This window comes from Triticum dicoccoides, chromosome 2A (assembly GCF_002162155.2).
Source record: "Triticum dicoccoides isolate Atlit2015 ecotype Zavitan chromosome 2A, WEW_v2.0, whole genome shotgun sequence".
In the NCBI taxonomy this organism is placed as follows: Eukaryota; Viridiplantae; Streptophyta; class Magnoliopsida; order Poales; family Poaceae; genus Triticum; species Triticum dicoccoides.
In genome coordinates, this window is record NC_041382.1 from 136,375,644 (window position 1) to 136,393,033 (window position 17,390).

The following is a 17,390-nucleotide window of genomic DNA, read 5'->3' on the forward strand; positions in this document are numbered from 1 at the left end:
TAATGATGATCATCACACTTCTATTTATTTACAACTCAATGATTACAACTCGATACTAGAACAAGATATGACTCTATATGAATGCCTCCGGCGGTGTACCGGGATGTGCAATGAATCAAGAGTGACATGTATGGAAGAATTATGAATGGTGGCTTTGCCACAAATACAATGTCAACTACATGATCATGCATAGCAATATGACAATGATGGAGCATGTCATAATAAACGGAACGGTTGAAAGTTGCATGGCAATATATCTCGGAATGGCTATGGAAATGTCATAATAGGTAGGTATGGTGGCTGTTTTGAGGAAGGTATGTGGTGGGTTTATGATACCGGCGAAAGGTGCGCGGTATTAGAGAGGCTAGCAATGGTGGAAGGGTGACAGTGCGTATAATCCATGGACTCAACATTAGTCATAACGAACTCACATAATTATTGCAAAAATCTATTAGTTATCGAAGCAAAGTACTACGCGCATGCTCCTAGGGGGTAGATTGGTAGGAAAAGACCATCGCTCGTCCCCTACCGCCACTCATAAGGAGGACAATCAATAAATACATCATGCTCCGACTTCTTAACATAACGGTTCACCATACGTGCATGCTACAGGAATCACAAACTTCAACACAAGCATTTCTAAAATTCACAACTACTCAACTAGCACGACTCTAATATCACCATCTCCATATCTCAAAACAATTATCAAGTATCAAACTTCTCTTAGTATTCAATGCACTCTATATGAAAGTTTTTTACTAGTCTTGAATACTTAGCATATTAGGATTATTTAAGAAAATTACCATGCTGTTTAAGACTCTCAAAATAATCTAAGTGAAGCATGAGAGAATAATAGTTTCTATAAAACAAAACCACCACTGTGCTCTAAAAAGATATAAGTGAAGCACTAGAGCAAATGACAAACTACTCCGAAAGATATAAGTGAAGATCAATGAGTAGTCGAATAATTATGCAACTATGTGAAGACTCTCTAACATTTAAGAATTTCAGATCTTGGTATTTTATTCAAACAGCAAGCAAAACTAAAGAAAATAAAATGACGCTCCAAGCAAAACACATATCATGTGGTGAATAAAAATATAGCTCCAAGTAAAGTTACCGATGAACGAAGACGAAAGAGGGGATGCCTTCCGGGGCATCCCCAAGCTTAGGCTCTTGGTTGTCCTTGAATATTACCTTGGGCTGCCTTGGACATACCCAAGCTTAGGCTCTTTCCACTCATTATTCCATAGTCCATCGAATCTTTACCCAAAACTTGAAAACTTCACAACACAAGACTTAATAGAAAACTCGTAAGCTCCGTTAGCGAAGGAAAACAAAACACCACTTCAAGGTACTGTAATGAACTCATTCTTTATTTATATTGGTGTTAAACCTACTGTATTACAACTTCTCTATGGTTCATAAACTCTTTTACTAGCCATAGATTCATCAAAATAAGTAAACAACACATGAAAAACAGAATCTGTCAAAAATAGAACAGTCTGTAGTAATCTGTAACTAACGCAAACTTATGGAACCTCAAAAATTATAAAATAAATTGCTTGACGTGAGGAATTTATCTATTAATCATCTGCAAAAATAATTAACTAAATATCACTCTCCAATAAAAAATGGCAGCAAATCTCGTGAGCGCTAAAGTTTCTGTTTTTTACAGCATGATCAACAAGACTTTCCCCAAGTCTTCCCAACGGTTCTACTTGGCACAAACACTAATTAAGACATAAAAACTCAATAATAATAGAGGATAGATAAATTATTTATTGCTAAACAGGATCAAAAATCAAGGAACAAAAATAAAATTGGGTTGCCTCCCAACAAGCGCTATCGTTTAACGCCCTTAGCTAGGCATGATGATTTCAATGATGCTCACATAAAGGATAAGAATTAAAAGATAAAGAGAGCATCATGAAGAATAGGACTAGCACATTTAAGTCTAACCCACTTCCTATCCATAGGGATTTTGTGATCAAACAACTTATAGGAACAATAACCAACTAGCATAGGAAGGCAAAACAAGCATAACTTCAAAATTTTAAGCACATAGAGAGGAAACTTGATATTATTGCAATTACTACAAGCATATGTTAATCCCTCATAATAATTTTAAGTAGCATCATGAATGAATTCAACAATATAACCATCACATAAAGCATTCTTTTCATGATCTACAAGCACAGAAATTTTATTACTCTCCACACAAGCAAAATTCTTCTCATGAATAATAGTGGGAGCAAACACAACAAAATAATTATCATGTGAGGCATAATCCAATTGAAAACTAAAATCATGATGACAAGTTTCATGGATATCATCTCTTTATAGCATACAAGTCATCAAAATAATCATCATAGATAGCAACTTTGTTCTCATAATCAATTGGAACCTCTTCCAAAATAGTGGAATCATTACTAAATAAAGTCATGAACTCTCCAAATCCACTTTCATCAATATAATCATCATAAATAGGAGGCATGCTTTCATCATAATAAATTTGCTCATGAAAACTTGGGGGACAAAAAATATCATCTTCATCAAACATAACTTCCCCAAGCTTGTGGCTTTGCATATCATTAGCATCATGGATATTCAAGGAATTCATACTAACAACATTGCAATCATGCTCATCATTCAAAGAATTAGTGCCAAACATTTTAATGCATTCTTCTTCTAACACTTTGGCACAATTTACCTTTCCATCATACTCACGAAAGATATTAAAAAGATGAAGCGTATGAAGCAAACTTAATTCCATTTTTTATTTTCTTTTATAAACTAAACTAGTGATAAAACAAGAAACTAAAAGACTCGATTGCAAGATCTAAAGATATACCTTCAAGCGCTAACCTCCCCGGCAACGGCGCCAGAAAAGAGCTTGATGTCTACTACACAACCTTCTTCTTGTAGACGTTGTTGGTCCTCCAAGTGCAGAGGTTTGTAGGACAGTAGCAAATTTCCCTCAAGTGGATGACCTAAGGTTTATCAATCCGTAGGAGGCATAGGATGAAGATGGTCTCTCTCAATCAACCCTGCAACCAAATAACAAAGAGTCTCTTGTGTCCCCAACACACCCAATACAATGGTAAATTGTATAGGTGCACTAGTTCGACGAAGAGATGGTGATACAAGTGGTATATGGATAGTAGATAATGGTTTTTGTAATCTGAAATTATAAAAATAGCAAGGTAACTAATGATAAAAATGAGCACAAACGGTATTGCAATGCTAGGAAACAAGGCCTAGGGTTCATACTTTCCTTAGTGCAAGTCCTCTCAACAATAATAACATAATTGGATCACATAACTATCCCTCAACATGCAAAAAAGAGTCACTCCAAAGTCACTAATAGCGGAGAACGAACGAAGAGATTATGGTAGGGTACGAAACCACCTCAAAGTTATTCTTTCCAATCAATCCGTTGGGCTATTCCTATAAGTGTCACAAACAGCCCTAGAGTTCGTACTAGAATAACACCTTAAGACACAAATCAACCAAAACCCTAATGTCACCTAGATACTCCAATGTCACCTCAAGTATCTGTGGGTATGATTATATGATATGCATCACACAATCTTAGATTCATCTATTCAACCAACACATAGAACCTCAAAGAGTGCCCCAAAGTTTCTATCGGAGAGTCAAGACGAAAACGTGTGCCAACCCCTATGCATAGATTCCCAAGGTCACGGAACCCGCAAGTTGATCACCAAAACATACATCAAGTGAATCATAGAATACCCCATTGTCACCACAGGTATCCCACGCAAGACATACATCAAGTGTTCTCAAATCCTTAAAGACTCAATCCGATAAGATAACTTCAAAGGGAAAACTCAATCCATTACAAGAGAGTAGAGGGGGAGAAACATCATAAGATCCAACTATAATAGCAAAGATCACGATACATCAAGATCGTACCACCTCAAGAACACGAGAGAGAGAGAGAGAGAGAGAGATCAAACACACAGCTACTGGTACATACCCTCAGCCCCGAGGGAGAACTACTCCCTCCTCATCATGGAGAGCACCAAGATGATGAAGATGGCCACTGGAGAGGTATTCCCCCTCCGGCAGGGTGCCGGAATAGGTCTAGATTGGTTTTCGGTGGCTACGGAGGCTTCTGGCGGCGGAACTCCCGATCTATTGTGCTCCTCGAAGTTTTTAGGGTATATGGGTATATATAGGAGGAAGAAGTACGTCGGTGGATCTCCGGGCTGTCCACAAGGCAGGGGGGCGCGCCCGGGGGGGTGGGCGCGCCCCCCACCCTCGTGGGCAGCCCGGGACTCTCCTGGTCCAACTCCGATACTCCGTGGGCTTCTTCTGGTCCAAAAATGAGTTCCGTGAAGTTTCAGGTCAATTGGACTCCATTTTTTTTCCTTTTCTGCGATACTTTAAAAGAAGGAAAAATAGAAACTGGCACTGGGCTCTGGGTTAATAGGTTAGTCCCAAAAATAATATAAGAGTGTATAATAAAGCCCATAAACATCCAAAACAGATAATATAATAGCATGGAACAATCAAAAATTATAGATACGTTGGAGACGTATCAACTATGTTGTTGACGACCCCTACTTGCCAGAGCAACCAGGCAAGCCCCCCCTGATCATCCCGATATCGCCTATTCTTCTCTCTACTGCTTGCATTAGAGTAGTGTAGCATGTTACTATTTTGGTTAATCCTATTCTATTGCATAGCCTGTCATTGTTGCTACAGTTGTTGATACCTTACCTCCAATCCTAAATGCTTAGTATAGGATGCTAGTTTATCATCAGTGACCCTATGTTCTTGTCCGTCTGCCATGCTATACTATCGGGCCATGATCACTAGGGAGGTGATCACGGGTTTATACTATATATCTTATACTTGATACATGTGATGTCTAAAGACAGGTCAGCTCGTAGAGTACCTGCGAGTGATTCATGGATTGGGGGTTGAAAGGACCTTTGTCCCAACGGCCCTCTGGGTGGATCTTTGTGATGGAGCAACAGGGAAGGTTGAGACCACCTAGGAGAGAGGTGGTCCTAGCCCTGGTCGGCGTCCGCGGTTACTTCTAAATAACATGCTTAACAAGATCTTGGTATTTGATCTAAGTCTGGCCACTGGCCTATACGCACTAAACAACTACGCATGAACAGTTATGGGCACTCGACGTCGTGGTATCAGCCGAAGCCTTCTTGATGTCAGCGACTGAGTGGCGCACACCAGGTTGGACCGCGTAACGCAACTTCCTTTGTAATGGAGGTTGCTAGGTCTACTCACCGACCATGTACGCAACGTGCAGGTGTGCAATGGGCGATGGGCCCAGACCCCTGCGCGCTTTGGATTTAGACCGGCGTGTTGACCTCTCTGTTGTGCCTAGGTGGGGCTGCGACGTATTGATCTTCCGAGGCCGGGCATGACCCAGGAAAGTGTGTCCAGCCAAAGAGGATCGAGCGTGTTGGGAAATGTGGTGCACCCCTGCAGGGAAGTTTATGTATTCAAATAGTCATGTCCCTCGGTAAAAGGACGACCCAGAGTTGTACCTTGACCTTATGACAACTACAACCGGATACTTAATAAAACACACCCTCTCAAGTGCCAGTTACAACCCGGTGATCGCTCTCTAACAGGGCGACGAGGGGAGGATCGTCGGGTAGGATTATGCTATGCGATGTTACTTGATGAACTTACCATCTACTCTCTTCTTCTGCTTCAACATGGAGGCTGCCAGAAGCGTAGTCTTTGATAGGACTAGCTATCCCCCTCTTATTCCGGTATTCTGCAGTTCAGTCCACATATACTATCCCTTTCATTGATACCAATGTATATGTAGCATAGGTCATTGCTTGCGAGTACTTTGGATGAGTATTCACGATTGCTTTGCTACTTATTTTTCCCCTTTTTCCGACTATTGCGATCATATGATGGAGTACAGGAGCCAGAGGATCCCGAGTATGATTCTACATGGAGTTTGACTTCGAGGAGTAGTTAGGAGGTCCCAGGAAGGAGGTCTTGCCTTTTCAATCGTTGTTACTTTTGTGCTAGCCTTCTTAAGGCAAACTTGTTTAACTTATGTCTGTACTCAGATATTGTTGCTTCCACTGACCCTTGTGTTTTTGAGCTTATGTATTCGAGTCCTCGAGGCCCCTGGCTTGTAATATAAAGCTTGTATTATTTTAATTTGTGTCTAGAGTTGTGTTGTGATATCTTCCCGTGAGTCCTTGATCTTGATCGTACACATTTGCGTATATGATTAGTGTACAATTGAATAGAGGGCGTCACACACAAGGCATGTCAGATGATAATAGCGAGATAGAAGAGAAGAAGGGGTGATTCTAGGGAAGCGAAGGCGGACTCTGTCAAAGCACCAGAAATCTTCTTATATTAAAAGTACTCCAAAAAACATGTGAAACGTTCCGCAAAAGCGAGTAAATTAAACACGGTATGGATATTTCTTTGACAATTTTATATTCAAAAATTGTATTATAACTTTATTGACTTGTGTTGTAGAACTATTTAATGAAACAAGCCCTCAGTTTGATCATTCTGTGGATGATGTGGTGCGTGTGACTATGCAATACGTGAAAGCGTACGAGCACTCATCCAAACATAAGAACCATGAAATATTCAACAATGGTAAAGATGAAGGACTATCTGCGGCAAGAGCTTGCCAAATAATTAACCATGCATGGTTATCCGATGATGTATGTACTTTAATTGTCATGCTTATTTCTATGTGCTAAATATAATGCATCCATGTTAAATTTACTCATCAATTTCAGGTAATTGACGCTTATGCGATGTACATTTTGGATTCAAGTATCGCCAAGGACAGGTATCTTATACCTACTGGTTACTGCACACTCGCCCAAAGTTAGTCAGACGAGAGAAGTCGGTAGACGATCCGGAAGGTTTAGCACATGTAAATGAACCTCTCAATAGATACATGACAGAATATTTTGTAAAACCTAAGGTACCGTTTGCAATGCAGAATTGTTTTCACATGACTATCATATGTGAAAAGCGAGCTTAATAACAATATTTGAATTGTCAAATGGGCTTATTTTGCTCTAAATAAGAATAAAAATCATTGGATTGTGTTATGCACACTGGAAAGAAAGAGTTTCAACTTCTTGATTCATTGATGGGGGGAGAAAAAAATTCTAAAGCTACCACAAAACTCGTTGAAATTTTTTTAAGTTTCGTAATCATGTGTGTACAATTAAGCCTATCATTTGTTTACCGTATGTACTCAACATGTTTGTATCTTTTTTTTCAGAGAGAACAACTTGCAGGAGATATCGAAGATGCAAATGATAGTGCAATGATGTCGTTCCCGGATGTGTCCGCATGGCCTATAGTCCTGTACGATATGCCTCAACAAGAAGATGGGTGAGTTACATGTTGCATGTGCTTTCGAAATACATTAATTGATTCAGTGTTGTCTTACTTAACATGCTTTGAAAATTACACTTGTGGTTTTCGAGCACATGGACTCATGTGGGTTGTTCCTCCTTCGCTGTTTTCAATACTGGGACGAAGAAAAAATTATAAGCGTTTTTTTTTCAGGTGGGTACATTTTCTGTATAAAAAATATTACATCATACTATACCTAAGTGTTGAAATTAAAATCATTTTAATTATTTTTCAGAAATCTATTGATAGTTCGAGAGAAAGAATGATAGCTGGAATTATTTTGTTCCCAGAAAATAAGCTTACAAAAGTGAAGAACAAAGTTATTCGACTTGCAAAGAAGAAAAATAAAATCTCACACCAGAGTACTACGCGGGCTTCGAATTTACTTGAATGCTTATGAAACATGATTGAAGATTGTGTGTGGATGTTTTTTATGTGAATTTTAAACATTTTTCACATGTCAAGATTATGCCGTGTGACCAATTTATTTAGCGTACATTCTAAACATTTGAAATTTACAAATTTATTTTATATTTTGCGTTGAATGAGCATTCAAGCGAATGTACGAAGTTGAGGCTTTAAAATACCGTGTCGTGATCGTGTTCTTCGAGTTGACACATCCAGATCACGTGTCAGATATACTGTCAGCGGCAGAACATCCGTGTCCCGTCGAACCGAATCAGGTCCGTGTCAGAGGCGAGCGTCGCCCGCGCCGCGCGTCACGTGCTCGCCTCGTGCGGCTCAAACTGCGCCACGTGCTCGCCACGAGATGGCCCGCGGGGGGCGAGTCATCTAGCGAACTGGCCCGCGTCGCGCGTCGCTCCCGGGTTGGACTTTGCGTCGCCCGAGGTGGATTCACCCCCTGCCCACCTGCGCCCTCTGCGCCTAAGTGCATTGTAGCCTCGGGATTGCCATCTGCGGCGGCACCTGAATCATCCTCATGCCTTGTGCCCCTTTGCGACTCCCATTTAGCTTTAAAAGCTTCCCATCTCGCCTCAAACTCATCATGTGTAGTAGCATAGTAAATAAGAGATTTGAACTCCTTAAGGGACTTGTGGTGGTGTTTCTGTATGTTCTTCTTTATATGCCACGAACAAAGTCAATGCCACACGTCAGTAAGGACCTTCCTGATGGCCCCTATCATGGTTGTGTCTCCGTCAGTAATTACAGACCTCGGATTCTTCTGACAATGAGCTCTCAAGAAGGTCTACAACACCCAAACATATGTATCCCCGGTCTCATCTGACACAACAGTACAACCGAACACAGTGGTGCAACGATGAATGTTTAGACCAACATAAGGTATGAATGGCATTTCGTACCTATTCATCTTATAAGTGCTGTCGAAAACGGTTACATCACCGAAGTCAAGGTAATCCCAACATGACTGAGAATCACACCAGAATAGGTTCTTCAGCTTGCCTTCTGCGTCAACAGTGTGATCAAAGAAAAAGTCTGGATCCCTTGCCTTTCTGGTCATCATGATCCCAATCGCAGTGTCCGCATCACCCTTTGCTAGCAACTTCATTTTCTTCTTATAACATATGTTATAAAGCTTCCTCTTCCTGAAACCAGCCCTTGCATATGATCCATACCTACTAACGAAGTTATCATAAATCCAATTTTTTCTGATCCCAGCACCTGCCATTGCTAAGATCTCGAGCTTCTGGTATTCCTTTATCTGATTATGAGACCGGAGATATGTAACTTCATCCGGTTTAGCAAGAATGTGACTATGATCATCGCTGAAACTGTTGACATATCAAATGGAGCGCTCTCTATCAAGCTTCACTATTAGATGGGCCACGCAATAACACCGACTCTTCGCTTTCAGCCTGCGCTTCCTCCCTTCCATGGTACAAAACTTGGCCTGTCGTTTCCCGGCCCTTAAACAGAGAAACCTCCTCAAGCGCTTACGTGCATCGACACCCTTTGCGTATTTCAAGTTGTCCCTCCAAATGCTGAACCCACGTTTTTTTTCATAGCCGTTATATAAATCATATGCCTCCTCGTCTGACCTGAACGTCGTGGCCATCACCATCCAATGCCTGTCCAGTGAGTCTTGCTGGTATTCATCGTACGCAGTGTCAAAATTGCACTCATCACCATTGGCGTCGTCGTCTTTTTCACACGGGCCACCAACCTCTCCCTGAAAAAAATACAAACAACCTTATATGTCAGTAAGTTGTTGTATGAGGACTATCATATATATTCACTTTGCACTACTTACTTTGGTCGAGTTGTCATTATAAGATGCATCGATATCGTTTTCGTCATTGGCATCATCGAATAAATTCCACTCATAGTACCCTTCCAAATCCATCTGTGTAAATTTTAAATATGATATGTAAGATTTGATGTGTTTGTCATGTCACTTTAAACTAACCTGCATAATTTTAAACTTACATGGCTACCGCTTTCAGCATATGAATCATCTACATCCATATCCTCATTGTCATCATCCCCTCCTACATGTGCAAAGTCAAACAAGTACATGTTAGTGTCATCGCGAATGCTTGTATTTAATATGCTTGACAACACGTTGACTACTTACATTGCCACTGTAAGACTCATCCAAACTCATATAATTTTCCCCGTCTTGTTCGTCTTCATCCAATGACAATGATCCATCCTCGTTGCCGCCATCATCACCGTCATATTCGATTTCCGCCTCTATATATACACGTTTATATATAATCAAAGACCCATTCAAACAGCACGTAACATCGTCGCAACTGAAATCCGTTTTTAAATCACTATGTCAGCGGCTCGCCTACCTTGTTGCATTCGTCAGACGTGACAATAGCGTTGAGATTGGCCGAAGGCTTGAGGGCGAACAGCACGCCGAGCAGACGATGGCGGCGGCGTCTGCCGGACATAGGCGGTTGTCGGCGTCGAGTCGCGCACAAAGCGTCGATATTATTGGATGCTGCCGGCGACTTTATTTTCCCGTCGGCCAGGTACTGCCCGAGATGGGGGTGATACACTGCTGCAGGACCACACGAAGCGTTCCATCTGCATGCAAAGCACATAATGAATTCATTAATATCCATTGAACATTTGCATCTTGCCACCTACAGAAGCATGTCTTTGCAATCTCTGCTCCAGACCCCTGTTCTCGATTTCTCACACCAGCATGATGGATCTTGTCAGCTACCTATTGACTGTTGACTGATGAGGTTCTTCTCAATATTGAAGTATCAAAAGGCACCAGATACTCAATATGAGAATGGGAAGGTGTTATGACGCAATCAACAACTCCGTGTGAGAAGGATGTTTAACAGAACAAGATACATAGATGCAGTGAAATAAAATATAGGCACTTTCAGCAGATATTCTTCCTACAAGCGAGCAACACTATCAATTTATCCGAAGTTCCAAAACACTACAGCAAGCATCATCGTCTCCTTGCTCCAAATGTGAAGTGGTAATCACGTCAAAATAAAGAATGTGAAGTGGAAAACAAGAGTACATCACCTGACATTTTTTGGAGTGACACACTATTGTATGAAATGCTCGACAGCAGCACTATTTTTGGGCACAAAAAACATGGTGGAGTTAAAAGAATTAGGTCACAAAAACGCTTTTTTGGCACCAGCAAACGTCGTCTCCAACAGCAGACCTATAACAAAGCACAAAATCAAATTTTTTGGGGGCACGAAATATGGCAAAACTGCTCCAACAGCTACCCTAAAATAGGACGGGAGCGGCGCCGAGTGTATAGGGGTTGGTAACGGGGTCCGAGGAGCCGGCCATGGCGCGCGGGTGGATCCAAAGGTTTCCGGCCACGGGCAGGCGTCCGGAAGTAGCCTCATGTTTTTGGGCAGCCGCCTGACTGCCCTATATTTGCTGCACGAGGAGCCTCTTTTTCGGGTTGCCAAAAATATTAATTTTCTCTTAGGATTGGGCAGATGTTGGAGGTCAATTGTTTGCCCTCTCATGCCTAGAAACGCCGTGTGCTAAAAAATAAAGTTGTTGTTGAAGATGATCTAACTGTTGTAAGATGTTTTTACAAACTGACTTAGCTTGCAAAAACATCTTACGTTATGGAGGAAGTATTCTGCGTCAAAGATGATTTGGAAACCGCAGTAGGTCGTGCCCTGAAACCGAATGGTAAAGGTAAGAGGTTAGAAATAGTAAGCAAAATAATCCAAGTCGCTCAGGAGGTGGTGCACAAAAGCTGAGCACTTACACATTATCACATAAGTTTTTTTTTTGTCAAAACCCAATTGCCCCAATTGCTTTTGTATCCATATAAATCCATACGAAGAATATAAGCTAGTATCTAGCATTTCATTTAGGTCAGTATACTGGCTAGCTGGATGCATTTGACTGTCAGCAAACTTGGAACTACTACATGCAGCAGCACTGGTTAAACATGCGAAAACTAAAATACTCCCTCTATATTGGTTGTAATAAGGGCATCTCCAACATTGACCCCCAAAACGGACACTGCACGGTCGCATCCGTGGATAGTGATATGAAAACCGGCCATCCAACCATAGCCGCATACATTTTAAACCGGATTTCAACAAACCAGACGAATCACGGCGGGAGAGGTTGTACCGCTGCTCCTTATGCACCTGCCGGAATACCGAGAATGGTTGCGGCGTTGGCTGCTCCTGCGCCATGGCATCATTGAAATGAGCATGTGCATGTTCCATGGTGAAGCCGGCATGGGACAGCCCGGGCTGGAGCACCGGCTCACGTCGGAGCCCTTCTCCATCGTCTGGTTGTCATCAGAGACCTAAAGGGAGTTGGCCGGCAAGTCGTCCTCAATCTGCCTAGCACGGTGGCCCTGCCATCCAATGCAAGGGCGGCCAACTCGTTGTTCGGCTCCGTCGAGAGGCTCCCCCACAACGCGCTAGAGTTCGCGGTCATGGCGGAGGTGGAGTATGGAGGAGGATGTGAAGTGGGCCCTAGTGTGGTGCAGTTTGTGTCGGGCGTGGCCTCGTTTAAATAGTGGATGACGGCCAGGCTCAACAACGGAGTGTGTCATTGTGAGCGCCGGAGTAGGTTTCACGGTCGGCGAGCCTGTTTAATGATGGCAGACAGACATGTGGCCAACCCGTTTGAATGCGGTAGATATCCGTCTCACCCCGTCTAGTATTTAACAGGCGCGGACACCGGGATGCGGTGTTGGCGGCGCTCTGGGCCGGCGCGCCGCTACAGTGTTGGCACTAGTTAGAGGTCAAGTCCGCTCTGGGCCGACATGAATGTGGCGATGGCACTCTGGAAAGGCATGAATGCGCGACAAATGCTTCGCCCGGTAGAGGGTGCGGCGAGGGAGAGGGTTTTGGTGGGTCCGGGGTGTCGCACCTGTGCGTGGTAGAGGTGCGAACGCTCGTAAAGCGCCCTGGTTTGCCTCCAGTTTGCGGGAAAACGAACATTTAGACCGGTCCGCAGACCGACGGGGGTGGTCAGCCCGTTTGAATGCGGTAGATATCCGTCTCGTCCCATCTAGTAATGTCTCTCGGCATTTAACAGGTGCGGACACTAGGATGCGGCGCGGGCGGCGCTCTGGGCTAGCGCGTTGCTTTAGTGTCGACACTAGTTAAAGGTCACGTCTGCTCTGGGCTGACATGAATGCGACGCTAGCACTCTGGAACGACATGAATGCGCGGCAAATTCTTCGCTTGGTAGAGGGCGCGGGCGAGGGAGAGGGTTTTGGGTGGGTCCGGGGTGTCGCACGCGTGCGTGGCAGAGGTCCGAACCCCCGTAAAGCACCCTGGTTTGCCTTGAATTTGCGGGAAAACGGACGTCCAGACAGGCCCGTAGACCAACGCAAAACACGTCCACACTGCCCGATCCGAACAGATAAGGTTCGGATTGTCCGGTCCGCACAAATGCGGACGGTTTGAGGATCATCATTAGAGATGCCCTAACATCTTATATTAGAGAACGGAGTGAGTACTCAAAACACTTATTGTCTTTTATCCGGTGCATTCATTTAATAAACTATCGGCACAATTCCTTTGTATCCTTCCAAAGAAGGAAACATAAATGAATGATGTAGTACAACAAGGCACAACTATTTAATTCACCAATTTATACACCGTGAAACTACTATTGGCATCATCTTCAAGCGCAATTGGAGTAGTCGAATGGATATGTACCTCACTACTGAATTACAGATAAACTAGGGTTTCTTTTGCCTACTTTCCAATGCAAACTTAGCCTTCTTAATCCTATGCCTTCAGTCCAGAACCAACGGGGATCATATCACGCACCGTACCAGATCAAATGAGGCGAGGACAGCCAACGGCCAGATGAAGGCGAGCAACCAAAGTGATGCAGTTACCTCAGTTACTGTTCACCCCCCTAAAAAAAATTACTGTTCAATTTCTTTTACCGAATTACTGTTTAACGTTCTCTTATCACTGCTGTAATTTGAACTGGCTATACAAGCAGATGTCCTGGAAATGAGAAGAATAAGGGAAAACAATTATCTCTATGTCATCTGGAGTCAACACCAAAGATAACTGAAGGTCCTTTTTCATAATCTGAAATAACGCAAGAAGGTTAACATTGGGAACAGGTGTATATTGTCAATTCTGATGGTAGAAAGATCCCTAGCCTGCTGGGCCGCAATGATACATCACCACACAACAAGGCATGTAAAAGCATCACTCGCTGGGTTGCTTAGCGGTCAGCCCCTTCATGCGTATTGCGTAGCATCAAAACCTCCGAACCGGCACACTCACTTATTGAGTTACTGCTTATAACTCATCAACATTTGTGCGGAATATGTAATCCTCGCTTTCGAGCTCTTCATGGAGCATATTGAAGCTTGGAGCAGCAGGTAATGTAACTTGGTGACCGTTGGACTCTGGTGACCTCTTGCCCTAAGAGATTTAAGAAAGAACAAGATGAAGAGTAAGGGTTTTTGCAAGGAAATTCATAGTCACGTAGAGTCGAGATGTAACAGAGCAATGCAGAAACTTATTTAGTGGCATCACAATTACAAGGAAAAAGTAAAGGGCTCAAATGAAAACCAAATGCTTCGCAAACATTAAACCTTCTGAAGGGTGTAGAAGAAATAATGGAAGCCATCGCCAAAGGTGTTCCACTCGACAGACCATGTAAACTCAGGTGCTTCAAAAAATCGACGACGGAAGTGTGGCTGCCAAATAGAAAGTAGAAATTTTAGAAAAAGAAGTAAAGCTGCTAAACAAATAAATCACAGTTCATGACCAGTCCCACTTGCTCTTCTCTTCATGATTACTAATTAAAGACAATCTTTAATTCTTTATATATATCAAGTTCATAACCATTGTGTGATATTGCTAAACAAAAGGTATATCCTTATTTAGTACCACCTCCATTTCAAATTATAAGATGCTTTGGATATTTCAATATGGACTACATACGGACTAAAATGTGTGAGCAAACACACTAAAGCGCGTCTATATACATCCGGTTCAGAAAAAAGTTAATACATCTTTTAATTCGGAACAGATGAAGTACTTATGTACAGTGCACAAATAACATACCCACAAACCCAGAAAGAGGATATCATTGGGACATGCAAAGAAACACGTCTGAAATACAAAAGCGATGACAAATGAAGGGCATGAAAGAGGGATTCAGACAATTGGATCTCCCAAACCTGTCCAAAGGTAATTGATACAAATTTGCCATCTGGCTTCAAAACCTTGTGGATACCTTCAAGCATTTTGGTTACATTATCCACTGTTGTAGGATTGGGGTTCCATGGATCACCACTGTCCACAAACAACACATCCTGTCAAAGGATATTTCTGTATATAAGTGTATAGGCAGTATCTAATAATCTAATCACAAAATGACGAATCACAAGTTTGGATGCTATGAAAGAACAGAGGTGAGGATAGCTCAACAGACATAGTGCATCTTTCTGAGTATTTTTTAAGGTGCTGAGTTAAGTATCTTGATTGTTCGAATTGACTCCTATTCACTGGTTGTGCAGCTATCCTAACAGAAAATTTGTTAGGTAATTATCAAGATAACATGCAAATGCAACCACTTCATTGGTCACTGTGTTGTGTTAAACAACTTGTATATCTATCGCATTTGACAACCACACAAACAAACTTTTAACATAGTTAGTAACTACTCCCTCTGTAAAGAAATATAAGAGCGTTTAGATCACTACTTTACTCTTATATTTCTTTACGGAGGGAGTACGTTTATACTGGACTTCGGCACACATGAGCCTGTCTTCCGCAGCTTTATATATGTGAATGACTGAATGGTCATTCAGATGAGGATAGTAGTAACACAGTACTGTAAATAGCTCCCAGGGTCATCTTCTGAAACTCTGTAATAGATGCAATTGTGCATTTCCACTAAAACACCCAGTAATGCTATCACAAACCACTGGTACTATATATCTTGACAATCTTGATAATATGCCAACCGTATAGAATCATGTTGCTAATATAGCAAGAGCAGTACACTATTAGCAAAGACAGTATCTGCGCACACTTCGGCTGCATTTGGCATTGAGGCGGATTACAATAATCTTGTTGGCCTAACAAGCTTTTGCGTATTTTATCGTTTGACTAAACAACTTTTTCCTATTTCTTCGGACATTTTCCTCAGCAGACTGTACAATGACATCCACTCCAGCCTCTTGGAAAATTTCCTATGTTTTTTCCTGTGACGCAATCAAACAAACCCAAATCGTGTAGGATTTAAATGGACATGACATTCCATTCCTGAATTTTCCTATTCCTACGTTTTTACAATCCTGCGAATCAAAGAGGCCCTGAGTTCACCACAGCACAGTTCAGCAATGCAAACCAAGTCTTCATTTTGAAGGTGTAACCAGAAAAAAATTCAGTGTTTCAATACACAGTACTAATATGCAACCACAACCTTTGTCGGTTAATATGTTTGTTCTTTCGAGTTGCAATTAACATTAAGCATAACATATCTTAGAAAAAATGATAGCACAAAATATTGATAGGTTGGAACAGAGGAGGCATCAAAGTCCGCAACACCCATACCATGGTCCCTTTCTCGATCACAAGGTCGAAGCTGTCGCTCTCGAATGGAAGGTCAAGCATGTCAGCCACCACCACATCCACACCTTCACGAAGCAGAACGCAATTTCTCACTCAAACGGCCAAACGTTGGCGGTAACGAACATGCAGAAAGTACATTCCCGGCCAAACTGGTGAACTGACCACTGGTGCCCTGCTCCGCCAGTCTGTCGCGCATCCTCTGGACGGCGACCGGCGAGAGGTCGATGCAGGTGACGCCGCCGGTGACGCCCTCCCGCAAGAGCTCCTCCCCGAGCCGCGAATTGCCGCAGCCGACCTCCAGAACCTGCGCAGAAATGTAGAACGCGCGACAAATCGCGGTACAGTTCAAATTCAGGAACTCGCGAATTAAGATCCACGAAAGTGATGTGAAGAATTGGGGGAAGGGACGCGGAGAGCACGAACCGAGAGGGAGGGGGAGAGGAGCGGGGCGAGGAGGTGGCGGAAGTGGGAGTAGTCCTTGAACCACTCGTAGTGCTCCTCCTTCCCGAACCGCTCGTCCCTGCGAAGCCACGGGCGAGCTGCGTGAGTCCGCTGCTCCATGCGCGGTTTGGAGCTCGGAGGAGGGTGATAGATAAGGACTCGTGAGCTACCAGTAAGAAGGGTCGAGGTAGCCGGATGCGGTGCACGGGGCGACGTCGTCCGCCATCGCCGCCGCGTGCGGGGTGCGGGCGCTTTGCTTGGCGGCCTCTGGCGCTGGTGCAGCGTGTGCGGGTAGGCAGGGTGGTTCGTTGAACCCTACGAGGTTCGGGGACGTCAGATCAAAACCTAGGACGGTTCGGGGATTGACCCGGGTCCTACTCTTACCCAGTGGTTTACTAACTTTTTTCTTTTTGAGAACCAGTGGTTTACTAACTTAGTTATAGGCCAACTCTAAGGCGCCGACCCAACGAGGAATCTTATCTTTTTTGTCTTTTTAAATCTGTTGTATGGGTAGCATCTGTTCTT

The 17,390-nt window shown here is 43.0% G+C and overlaps 1 protein-coding gene across 1 annotated transcript; it reads right to left on the reverse strand.

Annotated features, from left to right (window-relative positions):
- Positions 1 to 13,895: 13,895 nt before the first annotated feature.
- Positions 13,896 to 17,166, reverse strand: LOC119353822 (EEF1A lysine methyltransferase 4-like). The gene is made up of 7 exons (XM_037620509.1): positions 17,036 to 17,166; positions 16,848 to 16,944; positions 16,587 to 16,728; positions 16,407 to 16,489; positions 15,026 to 15,160; positions 14,435 to 14,539; positions 13,896 to 14,261 (listed from the first exon to the last, which is right to left on the reverse strand). Exons 1-7 carry the CDS (start codon positions 17,089 to 17,091, stop codon positions 14,136 to 14,138), a joined length of 744 nt encoding a protein of 247 aa, XP_037476406.1. The 5' UTR covers positions 17,092 to 17,166; the 3' UTR covers positions 13,896 to 14,135.
- Between the last annotated feature and the right edge of the window lie 224 nt (positions 17,167 to 17,390).